This window comes from Spinacia oleracea, chromosome 3 (assembly GCF_020520425.1).
Source record: "Spinacia oleracea cultivar Varoflay chromosome 3, BTI_SOV_V1, whole genome shotgun sequence".
NCBI classification, from domain to species: Eukaryota; Viridiplantae; Streptophyta; class Magnoliopsida; order Caryophyllales; family Amaranthaceae; genus Spinacia; species Spinacia oleracea.
The window spans coordinates 12,997,660-13,018,461 of NC_079489.1; the positions used below are offsets into that span (position 1 = coordinate 12,997,660).

Genomic DNA, 20,802 nt, shown 5'->3' on the forward strand with positions numbered 1-20,802 from the left:
AGGAACACACTTATATAGCAAAACACAAATTGCGCGACCCCTGAGGCCACGACTTCCGAAATACAAACACAAAACATTATCCAAACACCTCGCCGCCGCCACCGACGACGAGTAAAAACATCCAAAACACGAAAACAAAACACAAGTCATCCAAACCACCTCGTCGTCGCCATCGAAGACGAGTAAAGAAATTCACAAACAAAACACAAAAACCAACAAAAATTCAAAAACTACAAACTATTACATCCCTTCTTCTTGAGTAGAGGCCACGACCTCCTGCTCCGACCCCTGCTCTGGGGGCAAGACGACATCAGTCACGACTAGCACCTCCACCGACGCTACGTCCAACGCCTCGCCTTGAGGAACGACGACAAGAGCCTCCTCTTCGCGCCCAACAGCTAACACCTCCCCCTCTTGCTCCAGAACAGGCGCGTCCACCACCAACAAGGCAGCGTCCACCTCTGTCGCCTCAGTACTGACGGTGTCAGCCGTCTTCGCCAACTCTTCCGAATCCACCACGGGCACCGACAGATCAGCCATGGTACCGCCATTGGCCAGATAGTCGTCCACCTCCTTCTGACACGGCCAAATGCTAGTCTCCCCAATCAAGCAGGAGTACATCATTTGCGCCCGCGTCCTCCATATAGCGAGAGCCTCGACGTCCTTCGCCTCCTCTTGCAGGGCGTTGTACAAGCTCCTCAACCCATCTAACTCCTCCGTCGTCGAGGCCAGCTCTCCCTTCACTTTCTCCAAATCTTTAGCCACGTCGGCTAACTGCTTATCCTTACCTTTGAACTGATCACCCTTGGCCTTAACCACCGCAGCGAGGTCCACGACCTTCTTCTCAGCAGCCTTCCACTTCTCCTCCCACGACACGGCCGCCTTCTTCGCCGTCGCCACCAGCTGCCTCGCATTCGTCACCTCGTCGCACAGCAACGAACATTGCCTACGCACAGCCAAGGCAGCCTGCGACGCCTGCGCAAAACCAATGCCAGAACAGATTTACACAACACACATCTTTTGCGAACAAAAAAGAAAAGAAGAAAAAATTAAATAAAACTCACCCGAAGGCTAAGTTCAGCGGCGTCCGAAGCGACAGGAAGAGGATCCACCTCGTGATATCGTCGATACGTCGTAGGCAAGATCAAGCGATCAGCAAAAGGCCATATAACAGACGCCTCTTCATCACCCAAGAAGCCTGGGGGCAAAGTGATAACCGTATCCTCGACAGGATTCGTCTCAGCAAGACGCTTCTTGGCCGACGAAGCAGACACTTTACCAACGTCGACAGCAGCAGATGACGCCTTGAACGGCTGTGGGGGCGACGACGAAGCAATTGGATGAAAGCCTTCGGCTCCTATAACGACAGGCGTCTCAGCCGACGAACCTATCGCAGAAAACCGAGGTACGACCGTCATACCTTGTCCACCAGAAGTCGAGGACGACCTCAATCGCTTCCTCGCACGCTCCTGAATCTCGCTCTGAGACATCCTCGACACAGGTCTAGACGACAAAGTGTGCTCTACACCCAATACAAAAGATCAAGGTCAAACACTACCCAAAGCAAAAACAAAAAATATACACAACCCCAAAAATAAACAAACGTAAAAATACCTGAGTTGCCAGCCATATCGCCTACTTCACCTTCGGCGGACGACGAGTTTGCCACTACCTCTTCAAGCAAATCCAACCTTTTCCGACGACGAGTCAGTTGACCTGATTCCTCGTCTACTTCCTCCTCCTCGGCGACGTCGCCTGACCGGTTCACCTCTTGCTCGTCTAAAAACTCCCCGTCACGACTAAAAGACCTATCCTCGACAGAATAACCCAAGAATTTCTGATACTTATCCTCAGAATCAGCGTTCAACTCAGTCAACGACGACGCCTTGACAACTGCAAAACAAAACCAAGTAAGGCGACGTTCAGTAAAATGACGAGAAACAAAGACAAAACAACACATTTACCTTCCGTCGTCCATCCCTCGACCAGAAACCGCCCTTTATCTCCCAGAGAATCTTTGCCTACGAAGACAAAACGACTCTGCCAACCCCTGTCGTTCACACCTAAACCGACACCTAAGTTCGTCTTCCCCTTCTTCGTGACCAAGGTATACCTACAACACTTCTGCAGCGCTAGGTCGTAAGTATACATCAAGTCAGACAGATCAAACGGCGCTCGCCAGTTCGCAGTGACTCCGTGCACCACCGTGAAAACCCGCCATATCTGGGGCATCAACTGACCCGGGCTCAGATGGAAAACCTCGATAAAGGACCTAACTAGAGGAGTGAAAGGGAATTTGAAGCCAATTGTGAACGGATACTCGTACATAACCACATACCCCTCTGGACAGTAAAAGGCTTCCTCGTCCGAGCCGGGAATCTTCACTTCCGCCGACGGCGGCAAACCAGCAAGTTCAACAAACGCCGCCGGGTCCACCACAGTAGAATATATCGGGTTAAGGGACTTAACCCGAGTGGATCCCGACTCCCCCTTTCCTCTCACCACAACTGACTTAGATCTACCCATCTCACTTACAGAAATCTACAAGAAAATCGAAAAAAAGAAAGCAAATTTTACCTGAAATCGGGCAAACTCAGTGCGAAAATCGACTTCACTTTCTCCCTCTTCTCTCTCATGCTTTCGGATCTAGAGATTTTTGAAAAATCTTGGTGTGAAGAACTTTATTGCATGTCGCGAATCGATATTTATTACTCTGGAATTCTGAACGGTTTTGTCCCACGATCTAGGCAGTTGAAGACGGTTTTTTATTTTTTAAATTTGAATTGTTTCTTTCGCTCTGTATGACTCCGCAAATTCACAATTGGGGGCAAACTGTTATCCCACTTTTTGGACTAACGACATAACTGCATTAACGTTTGATCATGTCGTGTCAACCAGTTTCTGTCGTGTCGCAGATAGGCATGGTTCCAGGGAGATACGTCCGACGTGGCGTCGTATGACGAGGCATAGACGACGAAGGACAGACGACAACGCGCAAGACATAGAGACGCGTCATCTCTGGACAGGCCAATAAAGATAAGTTAACCTAAAGCCCATGATGGGCAGTGCCGTCATGACAGCAGGAACGAGTCCAAGGCATGCGCGAGAAACGTGAAGGTAGTTGAAGACCAAGGAGACGTGTGACAAAGATATCCCTATCTTTGTGGGATTCTCTCAACCAACTAGACCGTTAGAAATTTCCTATAAAAGGACGAAGACGAAGACAAGCGAAGGGCACGTAAACTCAAGCTCTCATACTCTCAAGTCATAAAAGCATTCAAATCATTCTTGTATTCGTTATTTATATTTTGTTACATTGATTTCTAGAATAAGATACAAACAATCATATAGGAAACTTAGTGGATTGATAGCCTCATAGCTATCCGCGGTTTTTTACCTTCTTCCTGGGTTTTCCGCGTCAACACTTCTCTGTGTCGTGTCTCTTTTTGTCTTTCTTTATTTAATTATCGCTTAGTTAGTGTCGACCTAAGCCAAAGATCGCCCCTAGACGAAATTTGGCATAAACACATGGTCTCAACTTTCTCCATTAATTTATAGTATCTTAATTATTTAAATGAATTCTGTGGAGTTATTCTCCACTAATTTTGTAGGAGACTTAGAATCAAATAGTTCTCCACCATCGAGTGACATGACTCATGAGTTTGAGTGTTGGAGGAATATATTCATACAACTAAAAGACAATTTTTGTTTACATACAGTAAATGTACAAAACTAAAGACATGAAATAAAATTAGACACTATAAAGACAATATTAAAGCTTGTCCAAAAGGCTAATATGTACAAGTTCTAAACAGGTAATTAACTGCATCGATAAATTGTGTAGTCTTGTAAAGAGTAATGCTTGTAATAGCTAGGCTTCATTCTGTATTGCCTAGAGCTCTTAGCTCAAGGGATAGGAGCTGGTTTATCACCCTTGCAGAAGGGTAGTCTTGTTTGGTTTAGTGCGTGTTTGTCAGTTTCAGTGGAGGTTTGTTCCACTTGATGCCAGTTTGTAATTATTGTGAATAATATATACAAATACTTGCTTACCAAAAAAAAAATTAAAAAAATAAACAAGTAATTAAAATTAGATACCAATGAAGTATCTCTTCAAATGGCAATATTGAGTGGAGAAAATAGTTTGGAATAATCAAATTCCAAGAATGAACAGAGGAAAAGATTTGTTCAAAAGCTTTTTTACTCTTTATTGAGAATTGGTTGTATTCAAAAGTAAACAATTGGTATATTTGACTTTTAATTAGATTAAATAATGGTGTGTAAGGAGAAATATGTAGGCAACACAAACTAAATAAGGTAGAGAGAAAACAAATGGAGACATCCATCTATAATATATGGGGCATTTTTAAGAACATAGAGAATGTATGTTTGGGTAAACCAATTGAACTAAGAGATTCTTGATAGGTAAAGAATGGAAGATTATGCGCGGGAGTGCATCATCTATTGAAGTAAAATATATATTCTTGGTATGACCCTAATTTTTTTTTTAATGCATATCGTGAATGCACTTCCGACTCATTTGGGCGTAATCTTCTTCACCGATTAAAAATCTCTTACTTAAATTTATTTTCAGTTGATGATTCTACTAAAATTATGCGACTTTAAAATTATAAAATGAAAAACTAAAATTAAGTTGGCTATACATTGTAAATTATCTTACTTTTGAAATAGTGTTTGTAATCAGTAATTCTTATCTTATTAGATTTTCTAATACAATTAAGATTAATAATTTACTGTTAAAAGTACGTTTTAATAGAGAATTAGTGAAAGATGTTCCTGATCAATATATGTGTTAACGGCCATGAGTTTGAAAAAGGTTTTTTTTCTTATGTTTGGTATAGAACAATTTTTTTATTGAGCATAAGTTCTCCATTATCGCATGTCTATCGTCCAAAAAAAGTAGTTCCATTATTATGTATGACGACCATATTTGGGAATTAGCTATTAGGAGGAAGGCTAAATACATATATTTTTTTTTTGTTTTGAATGTAAAATTAGTTCATTAATAAAAATCAAAACTAACAAATACAAAATAACTTGGATCAAACGAAATTCTAATCCGGAAAACCACGATCGTTGTGGATGACATCTGACAATGATGAATACCTTATTTCACATCGTTGTTTGATACGGCCTTCAACGAGGGGGTCTTTCGATCTATTGTAGCTTTGAGATTCAATTAAATTCGACTCAATTGATTGTAGATGTAGGACCGATATCGTTGTAACGTCGCACAAACCTTCACCAATAAATCAACTTTTCCAGCGAAATTAAAATCATATCCCCAAACTGTCACAAGGAGAGAGATAAAACCCAATAAATGGGTTGAGATGCCCCAATAAGTGGGTAAAAGGAGTCTCCAGTAGGGAGAGAATGGAGTTCTTATTTCGAACATGAAATCAAAAGCTAGAAAAACACTACAAGAATTTGTTTCTTTAATGATAGCCTAATAACGATGGGCCTACTTCTTTTGCGTTGACGACGGCGCTGCAAGGCCTAGCGCGATGCAATGCCTTAGCGGGGTGGTCGGGATGGTGGGTGTACAGAAGAGTAGCGTAAAACTGGGTTTGGCTGGTGGTCAGGTGCATCTCCTGTGGGTTGTGTTCGGCAAAAATGGCAGGTCCGGGGAGGGGATGGGCGAAGGAAGGGGGAAGGTTTGATTTTCTTGTAAAGGGAAATATAGTCTTTTTAACATAAATACGCGGGCCATAAGGAAAACATGAGTCCTTCCAAGAATGTTTGTTATCACCCTTTTAGGTTGATTCTTGATAGCTTGTAAATGATTTAAACCATACAAACTTTTTTGTTTACCAAAATATATAAATATTCTTTCTGGGATATAAACACTAAATTCGGTAAAATTAATTAATCAATGCGTGACTAACAAAGGACAATGATAGAGTAACCTTAAGGGTAGTTTACTGACTTTCAATCCATGACATAGTTTTAATTTTAAGAATTAGATCAGACACGTTTAAAAAACCCTAGTCCCTGAATGTTCTGTCTAAGTGGAATAAATAATTTTGGAAAATAATGTCGGGCGGACCCCGGTTAAGGTAAATTTGATTACCATAGGAATCCAAATAATTTCGATGTATGTGAAACATGTGGTCTGCAAGAAGACGATGCGCAACATCAATTGGTAGAAGGTACACCCGGTTGGATGTAGAGCTACATGCATCCGAGTCGTTTTTTTACTTTTAATCCTTTAAAAAACAGTTTTTTATTGTTTAAAAGTACATATTGTTGACCCTAAAGTTTTGATGATGACAAAGCAAACTCCTGACTATTGGTTAAGTTATGTTGCATAATAGGTTCCGAGATCCTTAGAGGGATAATGCTAAGTTAGGGAGATCCTGAGTTGGATAAACTAAGCAAAGTGGAATATATGCAAGTCACTTGATCCATGTCAGACGCTACGTTGAAGAATTAATCATTTGGCAAGTTACAAAGGCGAGATCCTTAGGCGAGTTCCTAAGGCGAGATCCTCATATATTATGTGGATCCTCGATGTTCCAGAGAAGGAACAAATTGGGAAGACTTCGAGTAAAGCTTCTAAAGGTGCAACATGAAGACTACAACATATGAGTTTTTGTTTAGGATTTATGTAAGTATTTAATAATGTTTATACATAATTTGGAACGAAAGGAACCTAAGTATTTTGGTACGTTTTAAATTGAAATATATTAACTGTAATTATAAAAGAGTTTTAAAATGAAAATCTTTTTAACAAATAAAACGAATTTAATTAATAAATGTAAACATAGGATTCTGTTTTCATTCTCCTTGTTTCTCAAGCAAAAGATTTTCCATGATCCTTGAAACTCACCCACGTATTTCTGTTTAAACGTGCAATTAGTGTTTTGATTTGGTCTCCCCTGTTTCTCTCCAACTATGCCCATGTTACTGAGCAGTAACAGTTAGTGGGTGTGAGGGGGTCGAAAAAGCACGAGGCTAATGCGTGACCTCGTCCCTCGTGGGTGTGACGTTTCTTTTGTCAAATCAAGTGTAATTGGATTTTCTGTGAGTTTACACCCAATTGACTAGTAATATAGGAGTCGCCATTCAGTTTTTAACGACAATGAGAAAAACTGACAAAACCCGGTTATCGTGACATAAGGGAGTGCAATTATGTTTGACCACGACGGCCATAGGTTCCCTTGTGATCCCTGGTGTGGGGATTGCTCAACGTACACCCGCAGGGTAGAGATTGAGGGTTCGGGGGACTGTAACTACCGAGAGGAGTACTCTCACTTCGATAACTCCAGAGGCAGGATATCCTTACTAGCTCAGCATAAATAATTGAAGGGACATGCGTTAACTATTAAACTAATCTGAGTTGATTTTAACAATATGCAACATATAATACTAGATCGATCGCGATTATCTGATTTAGATTGTTTTAAGGGACCTAGCATGATAGTTCAATTTCCCAAAATATTATCTTTATTAGGCGTGATAGAACAATCAGATTTATTAGTTTAACAATTTATAAAAGGGCGAGGAAAGCAATTAAATCATGCGAAGGGACACATTACGACGCACCCTTGTGAGGTGCGTCACGGTTCTCAGAAAACTAACCACTTTGGCTTTTCTATTTCTCCTTTTATTTAACGAATCTCAAGTTTCCAGGCTTAGTTCTTCAGCTACAAGGGACAGGATACGTTCTGTTTGATTTTTGGATCGATTGCGACAGAACGCGGGATCAATTTCGCAGCGTGAGGCTTAAGCTTAGGGGTTGGAGTCAAGACTCAGAATATGAATTGTGTGTGTTCCTTCCACGTCGAATTTGGGGCTATATTTATAGAAAAGAGTTCGTGGAAAGATAGAATTTTAGAGCTCTAATCCAAGAAGAATTAGGAGAGAACACGTACCCAGGTAATTTCAGCGCCCAGGGCTGGGCGCCGAAGATTTCGGCGCCCAGAGCCAAGCGTTGAAAATAGGATCTGGGCCGTATTTCTTTATCAGATTTGGACTCGTGGAGTACGGAGTCTTTGAGACTTATCCGAGTTTTCGAATCATATTAGGAATAGGATTCCTCTTGCAATTTTTATCTCATTTAGGATTTATGTTAGAGTGCAACACCTAATTCTGACAGGTTTTTATCTTTTATGACTTGCCACTTTTAACAACTACCTATTACGGCAGTTACTATTTTTAGCAGGTTTCCACAAATAGCAGGTTTCTATAAATAGCAGGTTTCGGGTGAAATGAAAAGGGTGATCGAGATTCGTTATTTTATAGGAGATGCGTTTCCAAGTGGAGATTTTATGTTCTTATCATCGAACCTTCCCTTTCGGGAATGGGGGACAAAAGTAGGTGTCTACAGTTAGCCCCCACTTTGACTGAGTCTCGGGATGAGACGATGGTCAAAGTACTGGACGGAGTGCGTCACACAAGCCATAGTGTATGTGACTTGTTTTGCGAGGGTCTCACGAGCCCCCGAGTGATAACATTTGACTTAAGGGTCATCACTTTGAAGTGTCGACATATCCCTCACGCGTCATTGGGATTTGTCAACGGATAGTACAGAAACTCCCTCACTTTGTCATTGGAAGTATCTAAAGAGGCGTAGAAACTCCCTCACTTTGTCATTGGGAGTAGCTACAGATGTTTTCGAAATCAAAGCTATAAAGTGTAATTGGGCCTGGCCAAGCCCAATCACGAGGTAAAAATGTTTTTAAAGATTCTCATTTTCAGGGTTAGCTAAACGAGAAAACCCCCTTGTTTTTATGGGACGTTAAACGAAGGGAAATCCAGCACATCGCTCTTTTTTGGAAAAACGGAAAACCAATCCTTTAATTTTTGGAAAAAGGGGAAACCGAAAATAGTTATCGCTACAGCGACTAAGGACCTGCACGGTTAGTGGCGCAGACCCCGCCGGCTAAAGATGGCGAGTCTGTCCGCTAAGGGTGGACACCCCGTCCGATAGAAGTGGACGAATCTTTTTTTGAAATTTGAAAATAAGGACCTACGCGGTTTGTGACGTAGACCCCGCCCGCTGAGGGTGGGCGAGCCCTGTCCGCTGAGGGTGGACGCCCCGTCCGATAGAAGTGGACGAATCTATTTTGAAATTTGAAAATAAGGACCTACGCGGTTTGTGACGTAGACCCCGCCGACTGAAGATGGCGAGCCTGTTTTATTTTGTTTTTGAAGATTCTATTTTTCGAAAACTGAGGACCTGCGCGGCTAGTGACGCAGACCCCGCCCGCTGAGGGTGGGCGAGCCCTGTCCGCTGAGGGTGGACGTCCCTGAATTCGTTTTTTTCGATTTGGAACTCGCGTGGTTCGTGACGCGACCTTGCCAACTGAAGATGGGCAAGTTCCTATTTTTTGTTCATCGTGATTTCTTTTGAGAATTTCTTTTATTCATTCTTGCAAGAGCGAATTCTTTCGAGGGATGCTCGGACTTAGTTGTAACCTGAATGTGGGTTGACAACGGGCTTAGACGGACCTTTGTCTTGTGGTCGTCTTCTTTTGTGGTTTTGAGCCAGTCTTTACGGCTCGATTTTTTGCCACCACTTGGTCTTTGATCAGAGGACCATGTACAAGTATCAACGGCGACCTTTACTCTGAGGTCGAAATCCGTTTTTTTTTCTTATTATCCAAACATGGGGCTGTGTATAGCGTAGTCCGGGAATATGATTTTAACTTCGCACACTCTTTGTTGGAGTATATATTTTCTTTCGAGCCCCCAAGCACTCGGGCTTGACGGTCATTTCTTTCCAAGAGAGGTACGTATTTTATAACGTCCTTTAATCATGTTTGGGGTCGTGCTCGTATGTGCGAGCAACCTTTATAGTGGTATGCTATTTTGGTGAAGTCGTGGAGTGCGACTTCATTTTCCGGGCGACAAGGTTTATTTTTCAATAATATCAGGCTTAGCTTGGCCCGGATTAATCTTTTGACAAACAAACATTTTTCATTTGAGAAACCAACGACTTAAAAAAAAATTGGTGTTTCGAAGAATGACCTTGATATTTATTTTTCTCATATTTGTTTTGAAAAGTGTACACATATATTCCTTGAGACGAGTCTAAGTTTCGACCAAGTTTTAACATTCATTTTCACTATTTGGGTGCTAAAGGTGCTTTTGGGCTTGATCTTGATTGCGATAGGGCCTCGTGTCTACCAACACGGTTTTAAGTCATTTCCAGTTCCGCGTTTTATGAGATCCGGGCCTTGGGCTACATTTTCGGCGCCCAAGGCTAGGCGTTAATCATTTCAGCGCCCAGCCGTGGGCGCTGAAAGTCTTTCCCTGGCGATTTTTGGTTTTCGGACTTCTTAACGCGTTTACGAATGGGATTAGGATGTCACTTGATGTCTTCAGCTATATAGGGGTTAGATACGTCCCTCTTTTCCATCACTCTCAATCTTCTTCTCTCTTGTAGTTTCTTAGCTTTAATTCCTTCTTGCTTTTTTCATGTCGATTCCTCCCTTCTCCCTCCAACGAGCTGTTAGGCGTTGGCTAAGAGCCCTTGTATTTTGCTTGTTGAATCATTATTTGCTGTCGAATAACAATGGTGAGTTCGGTGACATAAGGTTGATCCCCTTGATTAGCCAGATGGAAAGTTGCTATTCTATTATGCCGTTGGTTGTTGCCGAGACTTTGCTGAGTGCGGATGAGTTGAAGAAGAATGCCAAATCTGAATATTTTAAGGGGATCCCCCTATTGCTGCAGGTAATCGACCTTTCCTCTACGCATATATATATTAGAAACTCCTGCCTAGGGCTGGGCGTTAGAATTTTCGGCGCCTGGTCCTGGGCGTTGAAACTGCGCCCCAGGTTTCGTTTGCTTATTTTTTTGATCTGATCGTACACGTTTTTTGCAGATTTGGCTCATGGAACGACTTAGGCTCTTAGAAACTCCTGCCGATCCTAAACATTATCGCCCTATAGCCTTGGGTAACCGGAAGTATTTGCACCGAGGCCAGGACGAGGCCGAGTGGATTTCCTTTTTTACTCATGGTATCTGTTCTATTAAGTGGGTGGTACCGTGGTGGGGTTTGACTACTATGACGGGGGGTTCCGATGTGTCGGTTTATGTTTCTTTGTTGGGGCTATCTCGGCCCATTTATATCTTTCCTTACCGAGTCATGCGTGAATACGGCTTAAGGCAGACTATCCCCTTTTCTGATACAGTACCACCTAAAGTAGCGGCATTTTCACAAGCACGGGTTCAAGCATGGGCTAAGTATTATGATGGTCTCCCGCGTTGGGCCGTGGCTACAAATAGGGGTGCTTATGAGCTCCCCGAACTCGCGAGCTACTCGAACCCGACTCGGTCAAAGCTCGGTCAAAACTCGATTCGAATCAGCTCGACTCGAGCTCGAGATCGACTCGAAAATTTAACGAGTCGAGTCGAGCAACTTGATACTCGACTCGAAAAGCTCGAGAAGCTCGAATTATATATACATAATAAAAACTGTTATAAAAATATAAATGTTTTATTTTATCATTTTTATTCATCATTTTATGTTTTTTAATTCTTTAATAAAAATATTTTTTTTCTTCCTAAAATGGATGAATAAGTTATTAAGGACAAAAAAAAAAATCTAATTCGTCCATATGGATTACACTATTTGGCAGTCAAAATGTTTTCTATCGTTACTCCAACGTTGGTACATAAATAAGGGAGGAAAGAAGGAAATAAGTATATTCATTTTGTCCCACATGGGTAAATAAGTGAGGGAGGAAAGAAGAAAATGTTATATTAACTTTGTCCCACATTGGTAAATAAGTGAGGGAGGAAAGGGGAAAAGGGTTATAAGTATTACTCTTTGAGTATGAAAGTGTACAAATCATTTCCATTGGGCTTTCATTTGGGCTAATGGATATATTGATTTGGTGTATAAACTTACTTTTTATAAGATTTAAATTTGATTTAAGTCGAATTTAAGCTCAATTTTGGGTTTTCAAGTCGATTACGAGTTGAGTTTTAGCTCGGGTGCTTGTGTTTTCGAGCCGAGTTCGAGTCGAGTTCAAGCCGAGTTCGAGCTTGAGTTTAGTTTTGGAGCTCGGCTTTGAGTTTTCGAGCTGATTTCGAGCCGATTTCGAGTCGAGTTCGAGCTCGGGTTTAGTTTTCGAGTTCGAGTCGAGTTTGAAAATTTTAGACTCGCGAGTTTTCGAGTCGAGTCGAGTTTGACTATGAGTTTTCGATTTCGAGTCGAGCTTAGCCAAGCTCGAGCTCGACTCGGCTCATTAGCATCCCTAGCTACAAATGGCTTTGTGGGTCTTTCTGAAAATTACAAGTTGTGGATGAGTTCCGATGATAAAGCTGTGAGGACCGAGGCTCGAAATGGTGAGCCGGCTGAGCTTTTGATACCACGTATTCGGGTTAGGTATGAGGGCTGTAATTCTGCCAATCCTCGCACCCATGGTATTAAGATTGTGAAAGCTCGTCCTGATCGAAAGCGAAAGGAAGTTCCTCCCCGTTCCAGTTCTAGGCCTAAGAAGATGCCTAACATGAAGGGGCCTGCCGTTGCTAAAGGAAATGCAAGCTCTCGCGGAGATTGTCGCCGGAACAATGTATGGTTTAAGAAAGCCCAGCCGCCAGTAGAACCAGTGACTAATCCAGTTGATGTTTATAATCCTTCCCCCAGCATTGTTTGTGCCCTTGAGGCTGAGCAGGCTATAACTGTTCAAACTGAGAATGTTTCTGAGGCCTTGGCATCTTTGGAAGTTAGTGTCCCGGAGCCGGTTCTTATGGAGATTGATATAGGGGCAGCGCAGAAACCCGTGCGGGTGGACCCCGCGAACATTGCCCTCTACAAGACTTTATTTGATGATCCGGAAGAACTAGAGTAGTGTAGTTCTTGCTAGGGTGTAGGTGCCCTTTATTTATTTCAGTTGTGTTTGTTTTTCCTTCTTAGCACTTTTGTTTTCCTTCTTATCATTTTTTAATAAAGGCGTATTTTACTTTCATTTTTTGCTTCTCCTCTTTTTCATTTTATATATGTCTAACACTTTTGCACAATGTATATATTTTTTACTTGATTGGACCGAATCCATAAATAGGACTGCCAACGTATCTTTGTTAAATATTTTTAACTTAGAATCAGGTCGCGTGTAGTTCTAGCTAGAATAAATTCTAGGATGCCGGACTTTAATAGATATGCCCTGCGGTGGAAACATATTATTTAATCGGTAAAATGAGTGAAGTATTATCATTATTTTAGTCTGCTGTTTTTGCTGTAAGCCGCGTATCTGTACATGAAATTCCATGTGTTCTTTTTGTTTTTTGTACGGCTATTTTTTTTTTTGGTACGCATATCTGAATACGTGTTGTACCCCCCAAGTGTTCGTTATTTTTCCGTTATGTGCGGATAAAATGACGAGCACTTCTGGAAAAAATTAGGCAGGCAGAGAGTTTCAACGCCCAGGCTGGGGCGTCAAAGATTTCGGCGCCCAGCCCTGGGCGCTGAAAATGATTTCTGGGCGGTCTTTTTCGACGCTTTGCTTCACATGTTCTTGCATTTATTTCTTTTCTCTTTGTTTTGTGTTTTACTTTTTTTTCTCGCATTAAAATCAATTTTGACGCTATTTCGGAGGCTTTTTGACTGTTAGCGTGAGACGCATTTTTGTCCGGATCAATTTTTTCTATTCGTGACTCGAAACGGTTTTGGGAATAGGGTTAGTGTGTGGAAGATATGAAAATCTTTGTGTAGGTTTTTTGAGTGGGCTGAGGTGCGTGTCGATGTGGGGGGCGGTGTTTATTTTTTATGAGTTTTTTTTTTTCTTGAGCAACATTTGTATTTGATTTCCTTTTTGATTTCTTTGGGTTGCATGGGTTAGACCCTCATGTTGTGGCAATATGATAGTGTGTTATTTTGGGGATTTTTTTTTTTGATGAGTTTTGATGTCACGATTCAAGACCGGGTGGGCCTTGTTTATTAGGCCTAGAGTGGGCCGCTTTTTTTGTTTTTGTATTTGCAAGTACGTTTGGTGCTTATTTAGTGTTAGAATAAAAGTTTTTAGGAGAAATCTTACGCCTTTATTAATTTGGAAAGTAAGGAAAACACACTGAAACAAAATTAGCCTATATTCTAAGTGGTCTTAGGACCATCTAAAGCCTTTATTTTTTTCTATCAATCTAAAGAACTACTAGGCGCTTTTTTTTACTAAGGTCCTTCGCCGGTACTCATCTTGAATTCTATTCCCTTTATGTGCATGTTTTTTATGTTTATTCTATATTTTTAGTGATGTAGTTACTCTATTATGGATCGAGTTACTATATTATTATCACACCAACTATGTCTGCAACTCTGTGACTAAATGACCATCAATAATATTTATAGGTACTATATCTTGTATTATAGTAACTATATGTTAGGTATAGTTTTTTATGTATATTATAATGTTATTTTTATGTTCAGCCTCTTTGTTGTCCTCTATGTTATTAGTAATAAGAGTTACTATGTTATGAACTCAATAATTTAACTATATGATCATAACAATAACGCAACCCTGCTCGTATATGACTATCATTAATATTAAGAGATACTATATCATGTATAATAGTAATTATATGTTTTTAATAGTTACTATGTTATCATTATGTTTTTTTTTATGTTCTTTCTTTATACTCTATGTTATTAGTAATAAAAGTGACTATATTATTATGACAGTAACTATATGACTATAACAATAACAATAACTATATCTGCAATTCTGTGAGTATCTTACCATCGTTAATTCTAAGAGTTACTATATGATTCATAATAGAAACTATATGTTTTACATAGTTACTATGTCATTTTTTCATATTTAAATGTTAAATCATTAACTTAGTTTAAATATTATTGATTCAGAAATACAAAGATGATGCACCCAAAATTGAAGTCGTGTAAAAAATAAATTTTGCAAGGAAACAAAAGCAAGAGAAGAAGAAAATCTTGACAACAATGGAAACCAAGGACGTGGTAGAGGAAGGAGAGGACGTGTTGGTGGAAAAGAGAGACGTGGACGTGTCGATTAGTATTTTTTAGTTCAAAAAATATTTGAGTTTAACCTGGTTTATTTAATAGATGCAAATAATTACTCCGTAGAATGTCGTAGCTAAAACAACTAACCAAGTAGTTAATGTTTTCTTTATTACTGTTTAGGAGTTGTAATTACTGTTACTTTTGATATAGTTACTCTTTTTTATTTCAGTAATTATGTGATATACAATAGTAACTATAATAGAAAAGGTTACTATATGACCTCTAAAACATCTGTATATCATATTATTTATTTTATAATATAGTAATTGTTTTACAGCCAAAGCTACTTTTCTATATGATATAGTTACTCTTTGGATAGAATAATTATTTTTATCGAAATGACTATATTATTATTATTTTCATAGTTACTATTTTGAATATATAGTTACTTTAAAGAACCTATAGTTTCTATAATTTACTTTTTTTTGTCTAAAAGAATGAATATATAATTATTCTTATTTTTATAGTAATTGTTTTACAGTTAAAATTACTTTTCTATATGATATAGTTACTCTTTGGATAAAATAGTTATTCTTATCGAAATGACTATATTATTATTATTTTTTCATAGTTACTATTTTGAAGATATAGTTACTTTACAGAACCTATAGTTTCTATAATATAAGACGTCGATTATCCGGTTCACATTAAGTTACAAAAACACCCTGGTCCACGGTAATTATAGCGTGGACCAGGTCCATGCAAGTGGGATTGAAAAAATTATGCGTGCATGAGTTGATAACGCCATACCAAAAATTTTAAAATTTGATATTAAGAAAATATACATTAAAGTTAATGAAGCTAATAAATCTTACTCCCTTTGTCTCGGTATAGTTGAACCGGTTTGACCGACACATCGTTTAATACATAGTAATTGACTTAATATTTAATTAAATGCTACTTCATAATTGATAGTGGGTATTTTTTTTAATATAGATAAGAATATGTGCCAACTTTTTAAATGGGGGTAAGGGGTAGGGGGAGAGTGCATGAGACCACAAAATGACATGTGAATAAGATAGTTGATATAATAATAATAAAAATTTATTATTTATAGAAACGGTGCAAGTAGTAATTCGGGACAAATTTATAAGAAAAGCGATGCAATTATTCTGAGACGAAGGGAGTAATCGACAATATTCTTCCTTGTAATTTCATCACAGTTTATGTTGTAGTTTCAGCTACAATCTACACCGTATGACATATCATTATGGCAACTGTGATACGGGAGAAAAAAGTTTCTTTACCTCATATCATTGTTAATTAAGAACATTCAGCAAACAATTTGATTTAGATTAGAGGATATATATATATATATATATATATATATATATATATATATATATATATATATATATATATATATATATATATATATATATATATATATATATATATATATATTTATTTATTTAATTTTTTATAATTAAATTAATTCATTCATGAAAAGTCATATGACGTTTACATAAAGATTTGAATCTAACAATTACATAACAATCGAATCAAATAAAAAAAATATTTCACCATAGCTACGAACATAGTATATTAAACAATTTGTATATCCTCTTTTATATCGTTGTGACTTACAGCCTTTTTCAGCGAGGGTCTATATATCTGTTGAAGACGTGAAAAATATTATTTTCGTCTGGTTCGTCTGATTGTAGTCGAAAGATTGACCTCCTTTTTGATCTCGTACAAAGCTTTACCAAAGAAACAAATGAACTAAACTAAACACATGAACCTTAACTAGAATCAAACCCACCATAGAGTTACTTACTACATTAAAACTATATAATTTTATTAAGATTTAACAAAAACAAAGCAGAATTGAAGAAAACGGGTCAAAAATAACTAAATTCCTGAAGAAATTAGGCTATTTTCGCCCTACAAAACCTAATTTTTGAAAACCCTAAAAAGAGAAAAGATGAGAGGAAGGAATGATGATAATCATCTTTTAGTTTTGTGGTTATATTGTGCGTGTATAGTTTGTATAGGGCTTGTTAGCCTAGTTTTGTAACATGTTATGTTAGATAGAAAACACGAGTGATACCTAGAAGGTTTGTTCTCACCGTTTAAGTTTGATACTTGATAGGTTGTGAACAACACAAACTTTTTAATTCCAAAAACATTAGTATTCTTTTAAGGATATAAAGTATAAACACTTAATGTGGTGAAATTAATTAATCAATGGATGACTACAGTACAGTAAATAAGAAGGTGGCTGACAGTCAATAATTGTTTATTAACGACGGAATTTTTCGTCGCGAACCCGTTATAAAAGGGGGCGTTGTTAATGGAAAATCCCGTCGTTAACCCGTCGTAAAATACATTTGTGACGGTGGTTCCCGTCTTTGTTGGGTTGTTATCCCCGTCGCAAAACCCCTTTTACAACGGGATTTTTACCCGTCGTTATTAGGTTGTCATAAAAGATACAAATTCTTGTAGTGTGAGAAACGGAGGTAGTATAATATTATATCTATTTCAAAAAGTAGTTTACTAGACTTTCAATCCATGACAAAGTTTAATTTTAAGAGTTAAATAGGTGTTGTCCTACAAAATAACTTCAATTCAAGGGTGTCATTAGACACATTTAATAAACTCTGGTCCCTTAATATTTTGTGTAAATGAAAAAATTTCTCTGGAAAATAACATTAGGCAGCCTCCGGCCAAGGTAAGTCTGGTTTCCGAAGGAATACAAATTAATTTGATGTGTGAAACATGTTGTCTAAAAAAAAGATACGCAACTTGTTTTTGGCCAGTGCCCTTTAACATTACAATGTTGTTTGAGTGGATCGTTGGGTATTCACTCCAATTACTATGAGGATCCTTCTATCCAGAATTGGATTCTCTACTTTATCCGGTTGTTTTTAAGCTTGGATGGGCAACTAGGAGAAATATTGGCTTATTTTCATAGCAATCACTGAGCTCTTTGGGTATCAAGGAATCACAAAGTTTTTATTTTATTAATAAATAAATATAGTGAAAATAAGATGATTGAATAGTACCAAAGAATTCAAATGGTGCAATTATTTAGAAGTGGAGGTAGAATATTGCTTTATTCCAAAATAATTTCTCCATTTATTCTCATTTGAAGAGACGTGACATTGGTATCTAATTTTAGCTACTTATTAGTACTCGTAAGTTAATTTTTATCTTTAGCTACGTAAATATTCTTCCAACACTGAGTATACATTCATTTTATTATCTTTTTGTGGTGCGGTAAGAATATAGTTTTCGATATATTGACTATTGAAAATTGACGAATATGTAGCTTTAAGAAATAAAAAAAAATCTGAAAAGGTAACTAAAGGATTACCAAATAAAAAGTATCAACCTAGGGCAAATGAATGTATATAAATACGCAATGTATGCATAGGTGGGAAAGCACACAACAAATAACTACACAATAAGCTTAAGCTTCTCTTGTTTAAGACATATTATCAAGGTAAACCCCATAATTTTGCAAATAATAAAAAAATAACAATTATTATTTTTCGCCTAAGTAATTGATTAATTGTTGTTATAGGAGGTTACGTAGCAAGTAAAGGGAAAATGGCTTCAGCACAGGCATCGATTGTAAGGAATGACCAGGAGGAGAAAGAAATTGTGCTTGCGATGGTAGAGAAGGCAAAGAGTATTGGAAAATCTGATGACAAGAATGTTGTGAACAAACATAGTTTGGCTCAAAACAGTGCGGTTGTCACCATGAACAACGCCACCACTGGGCTAATCAACTTTAACCAATCTAATGATTGGACAGGGAGTATCATTGGTGGCACATACCCCGTCAGTATTTTCTCTGGGAATCCGGGTACCTTCACCCATGCTGGGCAACCTAACAATGGCTCCCAAGGAGCGGTAGTTTACTCTGGAAATAACAAGCAAGGAATTCCTTGTGGATGGCTTTTGGCTTGGATTGCACCCACCAATAACTCCACGACCACTCCTAATAGGGTATAAATTCATCGATCTCGGTCTTATACTTGTTTTTTTTAATTAAGTTATCTATTAACACGTACATATATACTTCATCCGTATTTTAATAGATCGATCGATCTACTATTTAATTTGTTGTAGGTGTATGTTGAGTGTGGCCCGGTCGCTAACTATGATATCATAAACTGGACCACAATCAAAACTAAGCTCGACGTAGCAAATGCCTACAGCAACTACTTTGACCCAGCTACTCAGACCACTATTGCTGCTCAGCTCACTCCAAGCGGAAGTTTTGCTGCTCTTGGTGCAAATTTTGGAGCTATGTAATACTCCTAATATCCATCCTGCACGTAATTACGGGTCGTCACTCCTAATAATTAATAATTAATAATTAATATGCTACCAACCTAAGCATGTTAGTATTGATTATTATATTATACTACTTGAATAATGACCGCCCTAATTGTATCTTTCTTTCCCTAGTTAATTATATAAACCTTTATAATATTTCTACTTTTGTTTTCAATCGAATCAAATAAAAACTTTTTTTCACCATAGCTACGAACACAGTATATTAAACAATTTGTATATCCTCTTTTATATCGTTGTGACTTACAGCCTTTTTCGGCGAGGGTCTATATATCTGTTGAAGACGTGAAAAATATTATTTTCGTCTGGTTCGTCTGATTGTAGTCGAAAGATTGACCTCCTTTTTGATCTCGTACAAAGCTTTACCAAAGAAACAAATGAACTAAACTAAACACATGAACCTTAACTACAATCAAACCCACCATAGAGTTACTTACTATATTAAAACTATATAATTTTATTAAGATTTAACAAAAACAAAGCAGAATTGAAGAAAACGGGTCAAAAATAACTAAATTCCCGAAGAAATTAGGCTATTTTCGCCCTACAAAACCTAATTTTTGAAAACCCTAAAAAGAGAAAAGATGAGAGGAAGGAATGATGATAACCTTTACTCTATATTAAAAAAAATTGTAAGATGGGACCCCGATTCTTTGTTGTGAATGAGACCAAAACTCATTTTTCGACAGTCAAATCCAATTCTCCGGCGTTGACCGGTACGTGCACTGCAAGTAACCCTTAAAAACCATTTTTTCACTCCAATTTTTCTCCAACCTTAACTACCTACAGAAAACCTAAAATAAAAAATATTATTTTCTCCCTCCTTGTTGCTCTGTTCCTTAACATTACCTGCTCCAAGCTTCTTCATCTTCTTCGTCAACTCGTAGGCTAGTGTTAATTAAAAAAAATCATAATTTTTCCTATAATTTTCGTTGCAATTCGTACTAGGTAAAAGTAAAGCCCTAAATTTTTTGTTCCATTTTCTCCAATTTCTGAACTGTAGAAATTAGGGTTCATCAGGAAAAAACAAAATAGTTGAATTTGTTTTACTAGATAGATTTGTCTTTAACGAAAGGTTAAGATTTATGGCTGGGTATCGTGTAGACAAATTGCCATCAAACTTTTAGTAAGAGCATCATCAACTTAATGGTGACAACCGTTAGCATTTGATCTTACTACACTGACGTTGTGGAAATTGTTGAGGATAACCTATAAGATATTAGTCTATACGACTTAGAAAACCTACGAAGTGTAAGATATCTAGCTAGAATGTAATATAATAGAGGCGTATGTCCACGAAAAAGACAACACATCAACATATTTTCCCCTCACACTACAAAAAAAAGTTCTATTTATGACGGGAAATCCCGTCATTAACCCGTCATAAAAAACCAATTATGACGGGATTACCCGTCATAATCCCGTCATGAAAGGGGGGCGTCGTAATTGATTACCCCGTCATGACCCCGTCGCAAAAGCTTATTGTGACGGGAAAA

At 38.2% G+C, this 20,802-nt stretch overlaps 1 protein-coding gene across 1 annotated transcript; it reads left to right on the plus strand.

The window, feature by feature from the left end:
• Positions 1–18,287: 18,287 nt before the first annotated feature.
• Positions 18,288–19,494, plus strand: LOC130469420 (jasmonate-induced protein homolog). The gene is made up of 3 exons (XM_056838732.1): positions 18,288–18,446; positions 18,528–18,955; positions 19,079–19,494. Exons 2-3 carry the CDS (start codon positions 18,554–18,556, stop codon positions 19,262–19,264), a joined length of 588 nt encoding a protein of 195 aa, XP_056694710.1. The 5' UTR covers positions 18,288–18,446; positions 18,528–18,553; the 3' UTR covers positions 19,265–19,494.
• The last annotated feature ends 1,308 nt before the right edge of the window (positions 19,495–20,802 follow it).